This window comes from Choristoneura fumiferana, chromosome 30 (assembly GCF_025370935.1).
Source record: "Choristoneura fumiferana chromosome 30, NRCan_CFum_1, whole genome shotgun sequence".
NCBI classification, from domain to species: domain Eukaryota; kingdom Metazoa; phylum Arthropoda; class Insecta; order Lepidoptera; family Tortricidae; genus Choristoneura; species Choristoneura fumiferana.
This window is the reverse complement of record NC_133501.1, coordinates 3,496,688-3,511,990: the sequence shown is the minus strand read 5'-3', so window position 1 is coordinate 3,511,990 and position 15,303 is coordinate 3,496,688. Positions and strand designations below refer to the sequence as shown.

The 15,303-nt window shown below is 37.1% G+C and overlaps 2 protein-coding genes across 2 annotated transcripts; one reads left to right on the top strand and one right to left on the bottom strand.

The window, feature by feature from the left end:
* Window positions 1-1,274: 1,274 nt before the first annotated feature.
* On the bottom strand, window positions 1,275-2,059 carry LOC141444621 (spodomicin-like). Its single transcript, XM_074110190.1, has one exon. It carries the CDS (start codon window positions 2,001-2,003, stop codon window positions 1,797-1,799), a length of 207 nt encoding a protein of 68 aa, XP_073966291.1. The 5' UTR covers window positions 2,004-2,059; the 3' UTR covers window positions 1,275-1,796.
* A 6,283-nt stretch (window positions 2,060-8,342) lies between these two features.
* Window positions 8,343-13,277, top strand: LOC141444765 (uncharacterized). The gene is made up of 4 exons (XM_074110397.1): window positions 8,343-8,430; window positions 9,150-10,195; window positions 10,730-10,844; window positions 11,636-13,277. Exon 4 carries the CDS (start codon window positions 11,658-11,660, stop codon window positions 12,981-12,983), a length of 1,326 nt encoding a protein of 441 aa, XP_073966498.1. The 5' UTR covers window positions 8,343-8,430; window positions 9,150-10,195; window positions 10,730-10,844; window positions 11,636-11,657; the 3' UTR covers window positions 12,984-13,277.
* Window positions 13,278-15,303: the final 2,026 nt, after the last annotated feature.

Genomic DNA, 15,303 nt, shown 5'->3' with positions numbered 1-15,303 from the left:
TTATGCACCTCGCAATAAGTAATTTATATTGCCCTCGTGCTTTTTAAAATTGCTCGCTGACGCTCGGGCTCCAAATCGGCACTCGGTAGGTACAATAATAAATAACTTTCTGCTTGGTGCAACAATCTACTATTATGGACATTATATGAAAGTTCTTGGAATATAACGCACTTTTACATGTCGGTAATAGAATCTTCATATTAGGATCTCTCGGTCTCAGTTTAGGGTTTGACTCTGGTTTTCTGAACCATTTAGGACAGGTAGCGACAAAAACACATGTCTCCAGGATGTATATGCTGGGCAAAGTTAACAAATGCAGCCTCCTGAAGAGAGGCCGACATGGTCCCAGAGGAGCAACGTCACAAAGAGCTCTAATACTCTTCTTTTGACTGATAAAAGCTTGCTTTATATCACTGCAGTTTCCCCATATAATTATGCCATATCCAATCCATCCAATGGTGTATCCATGGTAAGCTGCAAGTGCAGCTTCACCAGCTATACGTCTCAATCGCCTTAGCGCGTACGTGTACTTTTCTACTTTGGTACATAAACTTTTAATGTGGGGTTTCCAATTGCAGAAGTGATCAACGACAAAGCCTAAAAACTTAATTTCATCTGCTTCTTCAATTGTTTGCTCTTTATAATTGTTCAGAAAGCTTATATCATATGAAAAGACCAAGTACGCTACGTTCTTTTTAAAGTACTCACCTTCGTGACCATTATTAAGTCCTTAAAAGAGGCAATACGTATGAATGTGGATGCGATGTAATTCGTCACCATCAGCCGGATGAGTTCCACTGCTTGACAAAGGCCCCCTTTTAGTACAGTACCTACCCCGCGCGCCCAGGATAATTTTCTGAACGCAGAAGGCGGAGGAAAATTCCGTGCAAATAAAAAAAACAACCAATTTACAATATTTACAAGATAACAGGTCTACCTAAGATAAGTCTTCTTCTTCTTCTCTTTTAAAATATGGCTTTTCTGTCCTAATTAATAGCCAGTGCCAAAGTACTCTCTTTAAGAGGGACGTTGTACGGTGATTGTACTTATAGTTTTTGCAACTTGATAGTAAAATTCCAGAAACCAGTGGAGACAACTTGCCCATTAAAATAATGTCAGACACGAGAGCAATACAGAACTTTGTGATCGCTGTTCACTATTAAGGTTAATCGCCGCATAAAACACTACCAAAATAATACTTCAACTAGCCAAAGAAACAGAAATAGCAAAATTAGAATAAATAAAATCCAATTATTGAGAAACAAATAAAATAATCACATTTAAAACCTTTACTCAAAAATTATATTAACAGTCGCGATAACATCTTTGAAAAGTCACCAGAAAGTTAAGAAATAAAAAAAAACCGCGGCTTCCGTGCAACGAGGTTGCATACTTTATTAAAAGAGCGGGAAAATTTACATTTAGGTAGGAAATATTTCGTTATGTTGGTAATGTATTAGGTATCGATATATTTTTAATACCATAAATTTAATTTAAGATTGTAATCAACACATTTTTTGATCCTATCTCCCGCTTTTATCGTGTTGAAATGAAAGTGACAGATCAAAGTGAAGGTCAAATATTTGGAATTCAGTGAGTAGACCCAACACTGTCCTCAAAAGTCAGTGAGCAAAATGAGCAAAATCGCATTTAGCTCATTTTGCTCACTGACTTTTCCTACCGATAAAAAAAATTCAGCCACTTTTAAAAATTACATCCATCGCCCATTGCCGTTGTGTTGTTGGTGTTCTTTGATGTTGTTATGTTACGCTTGTCCTGTCTTCTGTCTGTAGCTTCTACCGGTAACACTCCATTTTTCCACCATAGCAGTTGTTCCACCCGTAGTTACCATGGGCTTTGCAGCAAGCATCCTTCTCGGGGTCGGTGCGGCCACAGACTTCGTCGCAAGCCGGTACTCTTACATGCCCGGGACCAATCACGCACACCACCACCACTGCCAGGATTACCAGCACCAGCATCGTCTTCAAAGCGCGAACGGCCATCTTGAATTTGAGAGAGAATGTGAGCGGTTCAATACTAATGTTGTTTTGTGAAGACGAGCACTACGGCGGAGTTATATACGAGTAGAAATGTGCTATCGTTAATGACTTGTTTACGGTTAGATTTTCCTGTTAGAAGGTAGGTATTCTAGTTACCATTAGAATTAAATGACTAACAATTAGAAAGAACCGGTTAAGTGTGAGTCAGACGTTTATCAAATCAACTGACTGGGTGTACCTACTCGTAAGTAAGTACCTGTTTATATAAGTTTTTTTTTCACAGACAAATTATAAAGTATTATTAATTTTCCAAAGGGAGCGTTCAAGAACCTATTACGTAACGCAATTTGGGTGGAGGGAGGGGTCTTGTAAAACGTTACGATGCGTTACAGGGGCGGGAGGGGGTTCAAACAACGTCACAGTTTTTTTTTCATAACAAGTAACATACTATAATGTCCTCACCTTATTAAAATGGGAAATTCGCATCATCAGTTGTTCTTGGCCTATAAATGCTCTCATGCTGAGTTGCCAGTGTACAACAGCTAAAGAGAAGCTGAAAAAATGAAATAGAAATGGTAATTTGGGTGTTACGTAACGTTTAGGAAAGGGGGAGGTTACAGAAAAATGTTACGGCGCGTTACATAAGGGGGAGGGGTTAAAAAATTTCCTAAATTGCGTCACGTATTACTTGAATGCCCCATAAAGACTGATTCACCCTTGCTTGTTGTATCTGTTTTGTTCTGTTGTTTTTTTACTAGGCCCTTACCCCCGGATTCGCGTAAAATAAATAAAAAGGTAGTAAAATAATAGATTTGGCAATTAAATGGAAATTACGGTATTTTACTAAATACTGATGCGAATTCCCAAAAGTTACATCTTGGATTTCATTAACGTTGATTTCACTAATGTACATCAGTGTTTTCAAAAGTCTCTTTATGAGGGTCGCGGCCCGCTTTTTCCTCGTGGTCAAACTGATTTGCCAAACTGTTTTGGCCACGAGGAAATGCGATTCTTTATTTAATTGTTGTGTAAATATTTTTCCAATTGTCTGAATAAATTTGAGACAATATATCGCACCTTTAAAATTAAACTGAAATAATTCGAAATAATCACATTTCCAAAATAAACTTTAAATAAGAAACAAAATGGTTGAATTTTAAAATGAGAAAATTCCGAATTCATCATCATCATCATCCCAGCCTATATACGTCCCACTGCTGGGCACAGGCCTCCTCTCAGAACAAGAGGGCTTGGGCCATAGTTCCCACGCGGGCCCAGTGCGGATTGGGAACTTCACACACACCATTGAATTGCTTCGCAGGTTTGTGCAGGTTTCCTCACGATGTTTTTTTTCACCGCAAAGCTCGTGGTAAATTCAAATGTAATTCCGCACATGAATTTCGAAAAACTCAGAGGTGCGAGCCGGGGTTTGAACCACACTCAGCTTGAGAGGCGATAGGTCAAACCACTATGCCACCACGGCTTCCAATTCCGAATTATTTCAGTTTAATTTTATTAAAGGTGCGTAATAGGTACTGCAGCATTACTTAAACGTCCAAGAGCTCATAAGGTGCTCGTGAACCTAAGCAAGCTGTCATAAATCAAAAACGTGGAATTTTGCAGTACTTAAAACATTTTTTATTTTAAAAATTTAACAGCCGCACTTTATATATAAAAGAAAAACACACAAATAACTATAAAAACACAAAAAATAGACAAATTTTGGAATCACACGTTGTTAGACAGAGCTGTTAGTGAATTAGGTACGTAAGAAAATTATAATTTGTACGGTTATGAAAAAAAGGTTAATCAGCCGCAAGCCAAATAAAACCCAATAACAATGTAGAAAGCGCTTTTGTAAAGGCCTTTTTTTAATTTTGAAAAGGAAATCATCCCCTAAAAACCTATACAAAAGACAATATTAAAAGCTAAGGTAATCCCTGATATGATGGACCTGATTAGTTGTAAGCTAGTACTAATGACTACATGCATGTATTCATCGGGTGACCAACCTAAAATCTATGAGAGCGAAAAAAAACTATAATAACGTTTGTCTTTCATATACGATATTAGCAAAACATTCTAAAGATAGGGATGATTAGGTTATTCAAACTCTTTTTAACCAATTTCACTACGAAACGGTATGCTCTTCTGAACCTCCACGCCAACGGATCCCACGGAGCAGTAGACGTCACACGCTCCAGTCTCCCGAGATTAAACGTGCGGATAATAACCACATGGCGACACCCATCACGAGTAGGTGGTAGATCAGGATGTGAGTAGGGGTATAGGTAGGACCGATGAAAATCGGCAGTATCGGAGAAATCGTTAAAACGCCCCGTCACACGGGCGTGCAGCAGAAAAGCAGCGGGCAAACGCTTAACATCTTGCGGCACAAGCCGGCCACACACAATTGGTAAAATCACTTGTACTGACACTGGTATCAATCACTACACCAAAGGAAAAACTGGTTGCAGAATATTTTTTAAATCAAAATTCCAACTCAGACGAGAGCTCTGCGCTATCCAACATGTGATCTAAGAATCGAGGCCAAAAACAAAAACATCAGTCGAACCAACGAATCAGAGAATTTAATTTTCAAATTTCAAATCAGAAACCAAATGTGTACTTAATATAAAAGAGTTAACTGCCAGCACACAACCGGCCAGTAAAAATACTTGTAAAATGACCAAAAAGTATGCAACGAGCAACTCGCATGCAGCGTTGTAATGCTGCAGTACCTAATAACACGTACATATGCCTTTACATCCGGTTTTTGCGTAAGTCGTGCCATTATTATTATTATTTGTTCTTGGGTCTTGGGTGTTTATTATGTATTTAAGTATGTATCTAAGGTACAATTCAATAGAATCTGTCAATTTTCTACATATTTAAGACACCTATCGTGGGCACACTTGATTATATATGTCCCTGTTGTTGCAATATCATCTAAAAGGAATAAAAAAGAATAATAGTCACATCACAAAGCCTTAGGCAGCCCGTGTTATATTAGTAGGCTGGAAGTGTCTACAGGATTGTCAGATTCTATTGAATTGGAGTTTATCTATATAATTATATTTATCCGTTGCTTAGTACCCATACCACAAGCTTTGCTAAGCTTACTTTGGGACTAGGTCAATTGGTGTGAATTGTCCCGTGATATTTATTTATTTATTTTTTATTTTAACTAGCCGTTACCCGCGACTTCGTCCGCGTAGAATTCGATTAAGTATCCTTATCCCGCGGGTACTTTACAATTTTCCGGGATAAAAACTATTCTAAAGCGGTTCAATGTTTTAGATATGATGAAGTAACAAAGAAGAAAACAAACGAACAGTCTTACAAAGTTTCGTATTTATAATATTAGTGGGATCACACACACTTTGTTCTTTTTTTCCTAATTTTCTTTTTTGTTGGTTATAGACAAAAGGGTAAAGGAATGTAGCCTATGCCTACTTACATAAAGGTAACCTCATGTTTTTTTAATGTTTAGTGTATTTTTTTGTCTTTTGTTTTTTGAATCTGAATATTGTGTCGGTCTTTCACTTTGGTAAAGTTGTTTTATTTTTTTAATGTATGATAACCATGCAGATGGTCTCAAAGGCAGCGCCATTTGTAACACCGGCAATTTTTGCTGATTTGAGACCATTTCGTGATATGCACATACATATTTTTTTTTTAATGTCACGAATAAATGTTTTTCTTTCTTTCTTTTTTTTACACATTTTTGCGTCGGGTTAAAAAGAGTAGAATTATAAAGATAGTGTTTTTCGTTTTTTTTTATGATGATTCAATGCAAACAAACAAACAAGCAAATCTTTTATCTTTATAATGTGCATCCATGTCTCAGTTTGTATTGTCGATATGGTTTCACGGGATACCCGTAAAAGTAACAAATTTGGAGTTGAAATAAAAAGTACAAAAAGACTCCAAAAAAACCAATCATAATTTTGTTGTATGTACATAGAGGGATAAACGGTTTTTTTTAGTTTTATTATTCATTATTTAATTACACTAACTATCACTTTTATTAGTAGCTCTATCAAGAGATATTTATGACAACTGCCATTATGGTTTTAAATGTTTCGGAGTTATGATCGTAGTAATAGTGACTAAGTATAAATAGTGAGTATTATGACAGAAAATTGTATGACAAACATTTTCGGAGTTCCAATAATCGGGTTGAAAAATTATGCCAACTTTGGCGCACCCGTCCATGAAACATTGTCTAAAATGAATAAAATGCATTGTTTCACATACTTTAATTTATTTTAGTAGGTGTTCGAAGTGTCCACCGTTACAATATTCAACAAATTCTGGCATGTAAAATGTCTCTATGGTTGTTTGTACCTCTTTGCTGGTGTCAAACTTGTTACATACACCACTTTACCTATCATTAAACCTTTCCGGAAGTTTGTAAATTTGACGTCATTTTGCACGCGCACAGTGACAAACCGACTGGCGTAACGGGAGCGTAAGATCATGTAAGGTGAAGCTGTCAAGAGGTCACGCACACAAGCAAGAGGAAGTTGGGACGTTTTGAATTGCATTGCTTCCTACTGACACATCTAGTGTATAAATAATCAAAGGTTGCCGCTGTCTTGAGCTAAGGTTATGACAAAAAACACAAATAAAAGCAACTTAATTTATTAAACACAGCATGACAAATAAATATATATTAAAAATATGTCAATCGTATAGCCAATCGCAGACCATGGGGCCTACCATGATCTTTTCATAAACGATCCAAACGCAGAGCAGTTCAATTTAGGCACCTAAACTGAATCGTCGAAATTGGTACCACGACGTTTATTTCTCAGAATGGTTTACAAGTGAATGAAAGACTGATATTGTCTTTGGTCCGAAACTGAAACGCTAAGTCGCGAAACCAAATATTGTATATTAAAACCTCTTTATTTTGGAAAACCATAACTCTATGTCATTCCGTGTTCTTAGCAACCGTTGTGTTGATTACAAATAAAATGTTTACGCTGTCACTAATCCACGATTCTATTTTCTCACTGAAAAATTAGTTTTATCAATGAGGAGTTAAGAAGCACAATGTCCTATGAAAAGTTATAAAACTTGAATAAAAGTTTAAAAGTTCTTGAAATTTAAAAATATTCCAAGTAAAACACTTAAAATTCCAAAAGAATTGACAGAATGAGTAACTTATACACAATCGCTAAATTTGACACTAAAGCGATTCAATTCCTACTCAAGTTAAGCGTCATGGTACGAAAACCGCTTGAAGTGAGTGAATGAAAATGTCTATCGCTGTCGCTGAACCGTGCTTGAACTGAATCGCAAAAGTAACGTCGTGGTACGAAATAGCGATGCAGTTCAGTTTAGAGCCTAAATTGAATCATATTAAGAGAGCGTGGTAGGCCCCCAGGTTTGAGTTCGCCTAGGCATTCCAAAGGAGGGGTTGCCTAAGCTAGTAGCAGTCCATCCGTCCCCCATAACAGCTATAGTAGCCGGTGTAGCCATGGGCCCGGCAGCACTCATCCTTCTCAGGATCAATACGGGAGCAGACCTTGAAGCAGAAGGAACTTTGTCACACTGTCATTATCTCTAGTAGAGCATTTCCAGACAGGCCCTATACAACTCCCGCTGACGCTTAGGTATATTATTTAATACGAGAGTGAGAGGGACGGCACGATACGAACTTCGATTTTCAAATTTCGTAGTAGTCCCCCAGGGCCGTCTTAAACGCTGCGGGGGGCCTGGAGCACACAAAAACATGGGGTCCTTTTGGAAATTAAAGAAAAGAGTATTAATTTTTCCCCCTTTTGGACATCGGTCTTTTGGGGGGGCATGGGCTGAGGGGTCCTGGGCACGGGCCCCGTGTGCACTTACGATAAAGACGGTATTGTTTCCACCAGAGATGTGCGGGAATGCGTTACGTTACGAGGAAAGGGTTTGTCATGAACAAACAGAAACCCTTCATTTACCTATATGGGGATACGGACTACGCCGAGCTGGCTCTAAATTATACTACGAAGAGCAAAATGCGAACTATGTATATCTCGCCGTCCCGCTGTCGGCAATATTATTTAGGGGCTGTTTCACCATCCATTGATTAGTGTTAACTGACGGTTAAATGTGATGCCGTCTCCGTCTATTCCAACAAAACAAATAGAGACGGCATCACATTTAACCGTCAGTTAACACTAATCAATGGATGGTGAAACAGCCCCTTAATAAAGTGTTTTCCCGCGGCTTCGCACACGTAAGTCATTGGATCCAGCAGCTGAATTGAAATTAAAAACGAAATTGACATTTCAAAGTTCAGTATCTCAAAAGCGGTTCAACCGATTTAATGAAACATAGGTAAGAACTGTCGCGAAGGATCGCGAACCATAAATATTTTGTATATAGCAACATTATCCGAAGATTCAAATTGCCGCTATTTCTATAGTTGACTATGGTAAGCTGTCATTTGTTTTACATTCTTTGCATAGTTTACTTTCAAATGTTTCATACCAAATATAAAGTGCTAATAAGTTGTGATGTGATGTCCTGACTCCTGAGCTGATCTGAAAGCTAAGTCCTAAGTCCTAAGTTCTATGTTCGAAGTACTAAGTAGCTAAGTACCTTGGTGGCTGATTAGCCAAGTGATTTACTCTAATAACGCATTAGCAAATTCTCCTAATATATGATGAGGTACAACGATGTTAAAGCTAAGTTTTCCTATGTTCTTATGGTCTTACAAATCTGCTTGGGCTATGGCGGCCCAGAGGAGGAGACATGGTAATATGTCTTTCCTATCATCATTGTGATAAGGCATGGCAATATGTCTGGCTATTCATTCCTATGCAGGAGGCATGGCAATATGTCTTTCCTATCATCATTGCGAGAAGGCATGGCAATATGTCTGGTTATTCATCCCTATGGAGGAGGCATGGCAATATGTTTTCCTATCATCATTCCAATGGAAGAAGCATGGCAATATGTCTTCTTATCATCACCAGGAGACATGGCAATATGTCTTCCTATGTAAAGTCGGTATGGGTATATATATATATAACTGGTTGTTGGCTTATCCAACTTGGTTTGAAAGCTTAGCATTAACACTTCAATTATTATCAATGGTATGTGTATGTGGCTTCAACTGCGGTTGAAGTCATAGTGACTATTTTACTACAGGTGGTGGACATTTGGGGAATAAATATCATCTATATGAGCACCAGGTTATCGCCTGAGTGAATTGTACATAGCTGAAGAGTGCGGACATCACAGGAGATAGTTTAAGGTATGAGATCATGTTATTACTATTGCAATTTCCATCGATATTACTATTGATATTCAGATGAATTAGTTGTCATGCTCTTTATTGGGTTTTAACCTGAACTCTGGCAATTATCTTTATGTGGTGCGGTTAATAAGCGAAGCAGATATTGATTACAATAACCAACACAATGACACAAAGCGCCACATAAATTTGGTGGAAAAGAGAGCTGGGATATGATATAAATGGTAAAGATAGATAATGATGGAACTGACTAATGAGATTGAAGAATTATTGAACTGCTGGCTAGTATGGAAATTGGTGAAGCTGCTGCAAAGTTAGTACAGTTCTGCTGTGATAATTACAACTAAAAACTCAGTAAAGAGCATCTGAAATTGACTTTTACAAATGCAATATGTAATTTCGTGACTCATAACGACATCTATGATCAGCTGGTGGAACTAAAAGTTGCTATTTTTTATAATTCATTAGATTTGAAAAATAAGAGTGGAAATCTTGTGATTTGAAACATTTATGTTATATGTATAATGATATCAGGCATAGAAGGAACTGATTTAGTTATAAAATGCATAATTTTAGTTGAAGAAATTCATTACGAAACCGGATGTGCGGCGATCAACATCCGCCTAATTTTTAACAAGAAAATTTTATTTTTCGATCTAAACGAAACTAATAAGACCTTAAATTAGCTAATAAGTGAAATTATTATTTCATAAGAATTATTACGCTAGTTTTGAGAAACGGGAGGATTGTTTCACTAAATAAAATAATGTTGTTGACTCGTAGTTCAAAACAAGTGAGTGCGCGCGGGACGCTTCTAAATTCTAAGATGGCCGAAATTTTCTTCAAGTACTTAGTACGTATCGTGTATGAAAGTTTTGTTTTGGTGAAAATAAATTGTGTTGATGGTGGAAACTATTTGGAAAGTGTGCATAAACAACAGGTGAGCATCATATTATGTGGATTATGTGATTCTTACGGTTAGATAGCCAGAAAGATTAAATAAAAGTTCATGTACTTGATACTTCTTTGCCAAGTAATTCTTTGCTGCTACTTATTAAATAAAATGGTAGTGAGACAAGTTAATAACTAATAAGTATTGGCAAGATTTTGATCCTACGTAATACGGCAGTCGAAATACAATGTATTCGAGTGAAATTACACCGAGTAGGTACCTATACCAACCAAGATGTTTTTGTTTTCGTTACCGGCTGCGCCGGGACTCGGGACATGGACAGGGCGGCTAGCGACAAAGTACAAGTTCATACTTTTTACAAGCCTTTATTTAACTTACGATTTAGGTATGTTTGTATGATGGGTCATTCTTGCAAATGCAAATAAATTCAATCTACTTCTAGTAGTCGGATCGACTTGAAGATTAGCATACTTTTATTTACGTGCGAAGGCAGCTCGCATAAGACTTCTAAAAAGTAATTTGTTGTAACCTATTTTAAAACAATGTGTATTGATATCTTAGGAGACAACAGCAACAGTTAAGACGACTAAGAGCGGTAGCAGTCTTAGAACTAAGGGAGCAAGGCGTATTGGCTCATGTAGCAGTGTTACGGCAGGTCTTAGTACGCTATACTAAGGTATGTGGAAACTTATTAAAATTGTAGTAAGAGAAACCGTGAATATGTTCCAAATTTGAGGTGAACAGGAATGATATTCAACAATATACAGATATCAGTCTATAATTTTTATATAATTATGTACCTACGTTGTACAGTCAATGTCATAAATAAGTGATCAAACGTGGACTGTACCTACTAGTTACAATGGTGTTGTGTTTTGTGTTAAACTGAAATAAATGAAGCTAACACTAGAATAATGAGAATAAACAAATATTTTACTTTGATTTATAGTTTTACATAATTATAATTACACATTTGTGCAATTAATGATGCATGGTGAATAATGTGTCTTAATCTACTTAAAGTTGAGAACATGAAAATTTAAATTCATTGTATGTTTGGAAAATAGTACTTAATTATTTATTGCTTCATCCGGGGGCACAGCAGTGCTTCCAGCCAAGTTGAGTAATTTCTATTGACTGAGTAATTGAATAATTATAGACTGGCATTTGAGAATTTATCTGTCAATTCTTTATATCATGTTTGTGTTCAGAAATGTGCATACATATATAAATGCCTAATTCAACATATCAGTAGGGCTAGGGTGGATAAGTAGACCTAAATTATATCATTATATATCAACTATGCTTTGGTTTTGACATTCACTTTTAAAATACAACATTTTGGAATTATACTGTAGTTATGATCAAAAAATATTGATACAAAAACTGAGTAAGAATTATACAGGGTGTACTTGTATTAAATTAATCATGAGCAAATTGTGATATTTTTGTTCGACTGACTTACAGATTAATACAATTCCTCGGAATTATGGAGGAAATATATTTAAATAGACTGTCCACATTTGCAAGCAATATTAAAGATTTGTCTGATAAAGCTCTCAGTTTGTACTCATCCAGTTCATGGAATAACAATCAGCTTGAACAAGCTAGAATTACAGTCTCGAAATTGACATCCATATTAAATAGATTCAACACCGAATTATACCAATATTTTAACCAGTCTGTCTGTCCAAATGCCGATGAAGTATCTATTCTCACTTCCATACAGTTAGAAGGAGAAGAAGCATTAGCCGAACTTAATACTAAAGTACAAGCCAAGAAGGATCCTCAACCATCAACTTCAAACTTGAACAGCTTCAGAGGCAAACTACCGGAATTACATTTACCCTCATTTAAGGGAGACGTTTTGGAATGGTTCCAATTTTGGGATCAGTTCAGCTCCAACATAGATCAACGAAACCTTCGTGATGTTGACAAACTTTTATACCTGAAGGCTTCTCTTAAGGGTGAAGCAAGGACGGTGATCGACGGTTTAGAGACTACAAATGATAATTACAAGATCGCTGTAACCACTTTAAAGGAAAGATATGGGAAAGGAGTTAAAATAATTGATGCACATTACTCCACGCTCTATAAATTGGAGAGGGCTGAAAAATCAGAAGATTGCAGGAAAACTTTGGACGCGATTGAGAGACATCTCAGAGTACTGCGCTCGCTGGGAGAAAACACAGATCATAATCATCTGCGATTTTTAATCATGGAGAAGTTTCCTCAAGACATCATTTATGAAATGAAAATGAAGATGAGTGCAGACACTATTGAAGAAATGAGGAAGCACCTTGATATAATTATTTCAGCAAGAGAGGATGCAAAAGGAGCGTCTGAATCCACAAGCAAGGAAATTCATTACACGACTGAAACGTTACATGTAAAGGACAATAGCTCTAAGAAATTCTTCAATAACTCCAGATTTAACCGGAATGGAAATAAGGGTTACAAGAATTTCAGGCCTAGCACGTCTACATTCAATAACTGTTCTATTGTAAGAAAGAGACAGCATGAGCCTAAGATGGAGTCAACTGATGAAACTTATAACAAGAGACAGAAGTTTACTTGTGTATTCTGTCATGAGGCTCATTATAATGATAAATGTACAAAATTCAAGACTATGTCTGAAAGGAAATCGAGGCTTCAAAACCGATGCTACAATTGTTTTGAATTTGGACACAGAGCTAATTTATGCAAAAGGAAAAATACTTGCCCTCACTGTGGTAAATATGGACACCATAACAGAGCACTTTGTCCAAAGAATTTACATAATGGTCAAGAACCTACAAAAACGATAGAGATGTAACCAGATTTTATGACTTAAAGACAAATAAACCGGCTACTGAAAATAACCTTTTATATCAAAGATTCACATGGGTAACTTTCGGCATAATTTCATGCCCATTCTTATTGAATGCAACCATAAAACACCATCTGCAAAGTCCTCATCTTCAACTGTTGGGTGTTTTAATCAGATGCAGACTTATAAACTGCATTGTCAGATTTCTTCAACACAATATCAAAAGTCAAACTTTGTGGACTGATTGTCAAATCGCAATAGCCTGGCGTAAGTCCGACAAATTGCTACCATCCTTTATAGCGAGGAGAGGGAAGAAATCGGAACAAAGTCTACCACTTCGAGAGAGGATAGGAGGAAATGGCTTAATGGTCCATAGTTTCTTTCTGAAAGCCCAGACTCGTGGCCGTCTGGAATTCACACTGAACATACCTATTCTTTTTCGACGGGGGAGGGTCTGCCGAAGACTGATATACAAACAACTACTATTGTCAAAGAAGTTGAAGCAGTCGTCAACACCAGACCACTTACTTACGTTGGTTCGGACTTGGCATATGTACTGTGAAACCTGCAGACTTTTTATCACCTGGAAAATGCTTAGCTATTCACATGTCAACAAGTCAAGTCTTACCTTCAGCTACAGCTACTAAACAACAACTTATTGAAGGATGGAAACGTGGAGAAATAATAATGAACGAGTACAAAGACATGTTTATGAACCAGTACTTACTAAGCCTAAGAGAACGCTACAGACACTCACCTAAACAACCTAGAGTCAAGGCTCATGATCGACCTAGTTTAGGCGATATTGTACAATTAAAAGGTGAATCTAAAAACAGACTAAACTGGAAAGTGGGACAGATTGTTGAACTAGTTAAGGGTGCAGACGGACAATGTAGAGTTGCAAAAGTGAAGATTGGTAATACTATATTCAATAGATCCATCGGACATCTGTATCCCTTGGAAATTGACGAAACTGAAAGACCTGGGAATCTGTCTTGCAACAATATAGAACCTGAAACAAGCTCAAGACTATGTAATTCAAACATAGAGGAAAATATGGATGCACCAGTAGAGATGATTGGAGAAGAAGTTACAGACTTACAGCCAGAGGCTGATGTTATGGATGTAATAGATGCGAACACGGATATGACGCAAACTGTGAAAGAGACCATTGAGAGCACAGATAAGACAAATGAAAACATGGATGTGACAGATGATAATGATAACATGGAACAGTCTATAGAAAGAAACCAAAAACGAGTTGCTGCAGTTCGAGCTCTGGAAAAGATCAGAGAATGGACGAGCCACCTGATGACTACATTAACACTTTAGCTTGCCGGCGGCGGGTGTGTCGCGAAGGATCGCGAACCATAAATATTTTGTATATAGCAACATTATCCGAAGATTCAAATTGCCGCTATTTCTATAGTTGACTGTGGTAAGCTGTCATTTGTTTTACATTCTTTGCATAGTTTACTTTCAAATGTTTCATACCAAATATAAAGTGCTAATAAGTTGTGATGTGATGTCCTGACTCCTGAGCTGATCTGAAAGCTAAGTCCTAAGTTCTAAGTTTGAAGTACTAAGTAGCTAAGTACCTTGGTGGCTGATTATCCAAGTGGTTTACTCTAATAACGCATTAGCAAATTCCCTTAATATATGATGAGGTACAACGATGTTAAAGCTAAGTTTTCCTATGGTCTTATGGTCTTACAAATCTGCTCGGGCTATGGCGGCCCAGTGGAGGAGACATGGTAATATGTCTTTCCTATCATCATTGTGATAAGACATGGCAATATGTCTGGCTATTCATTCTTATGCAGGAGGCATGGCAATATGTCTTTCCTATCATCATTGCGAGAAGGCATGGCAATATGTCTGGTTATTCATCCCTATGGAGGAGGCATGGCAATATGTTTTCCTATCATCATTCCAATGGAAGAAGCATGGCAATATGTCTTCTTATCATCACCAGGAGACATGGCAATATGTCTTCCTATGTAAAGTCGGTATGGATATATGTATAACTGGTTGTTGGCTTATCCAACTTGGTTTGAAAGCTTAGCATTAACACTTCAATTATTATCAATGGTATGTGTATGTGGCTTCAACTGCGGTTGAAGTCATAGTGACTATTTTTACTACAGGTGGTGGACATTTGGGGAATAAATATCACCTATATGAGCACCAGGTTAGCGCCTGAGTGAATTGTACATAGCTGAAGAGTGCGGACATCACAGGAGATAGTTTAAGGTATGAGATCATGTTATTACTATTGCAATTTCCATCGATATTACTATTGATATTCAGATGAATTAGTTGTCAT

What these genes read in the sequence shown, in the direction of transcription:
- LOC141444621 (XM_074110190.1), bottom strand. Translation starts at nt 2,003, where the DNA reads ATGGCCGTTCGCGCTTTGAAGACGATGCTGGTGCTGGTAATCCTGGCA.
- LOC141444765 (XM_074110397.1), top strand. Translation starts at nt 11,658, where the DNA reads ATGGAGGAAATATATTTAAATAGACTGTCCACATTTGCAAGCAATATT.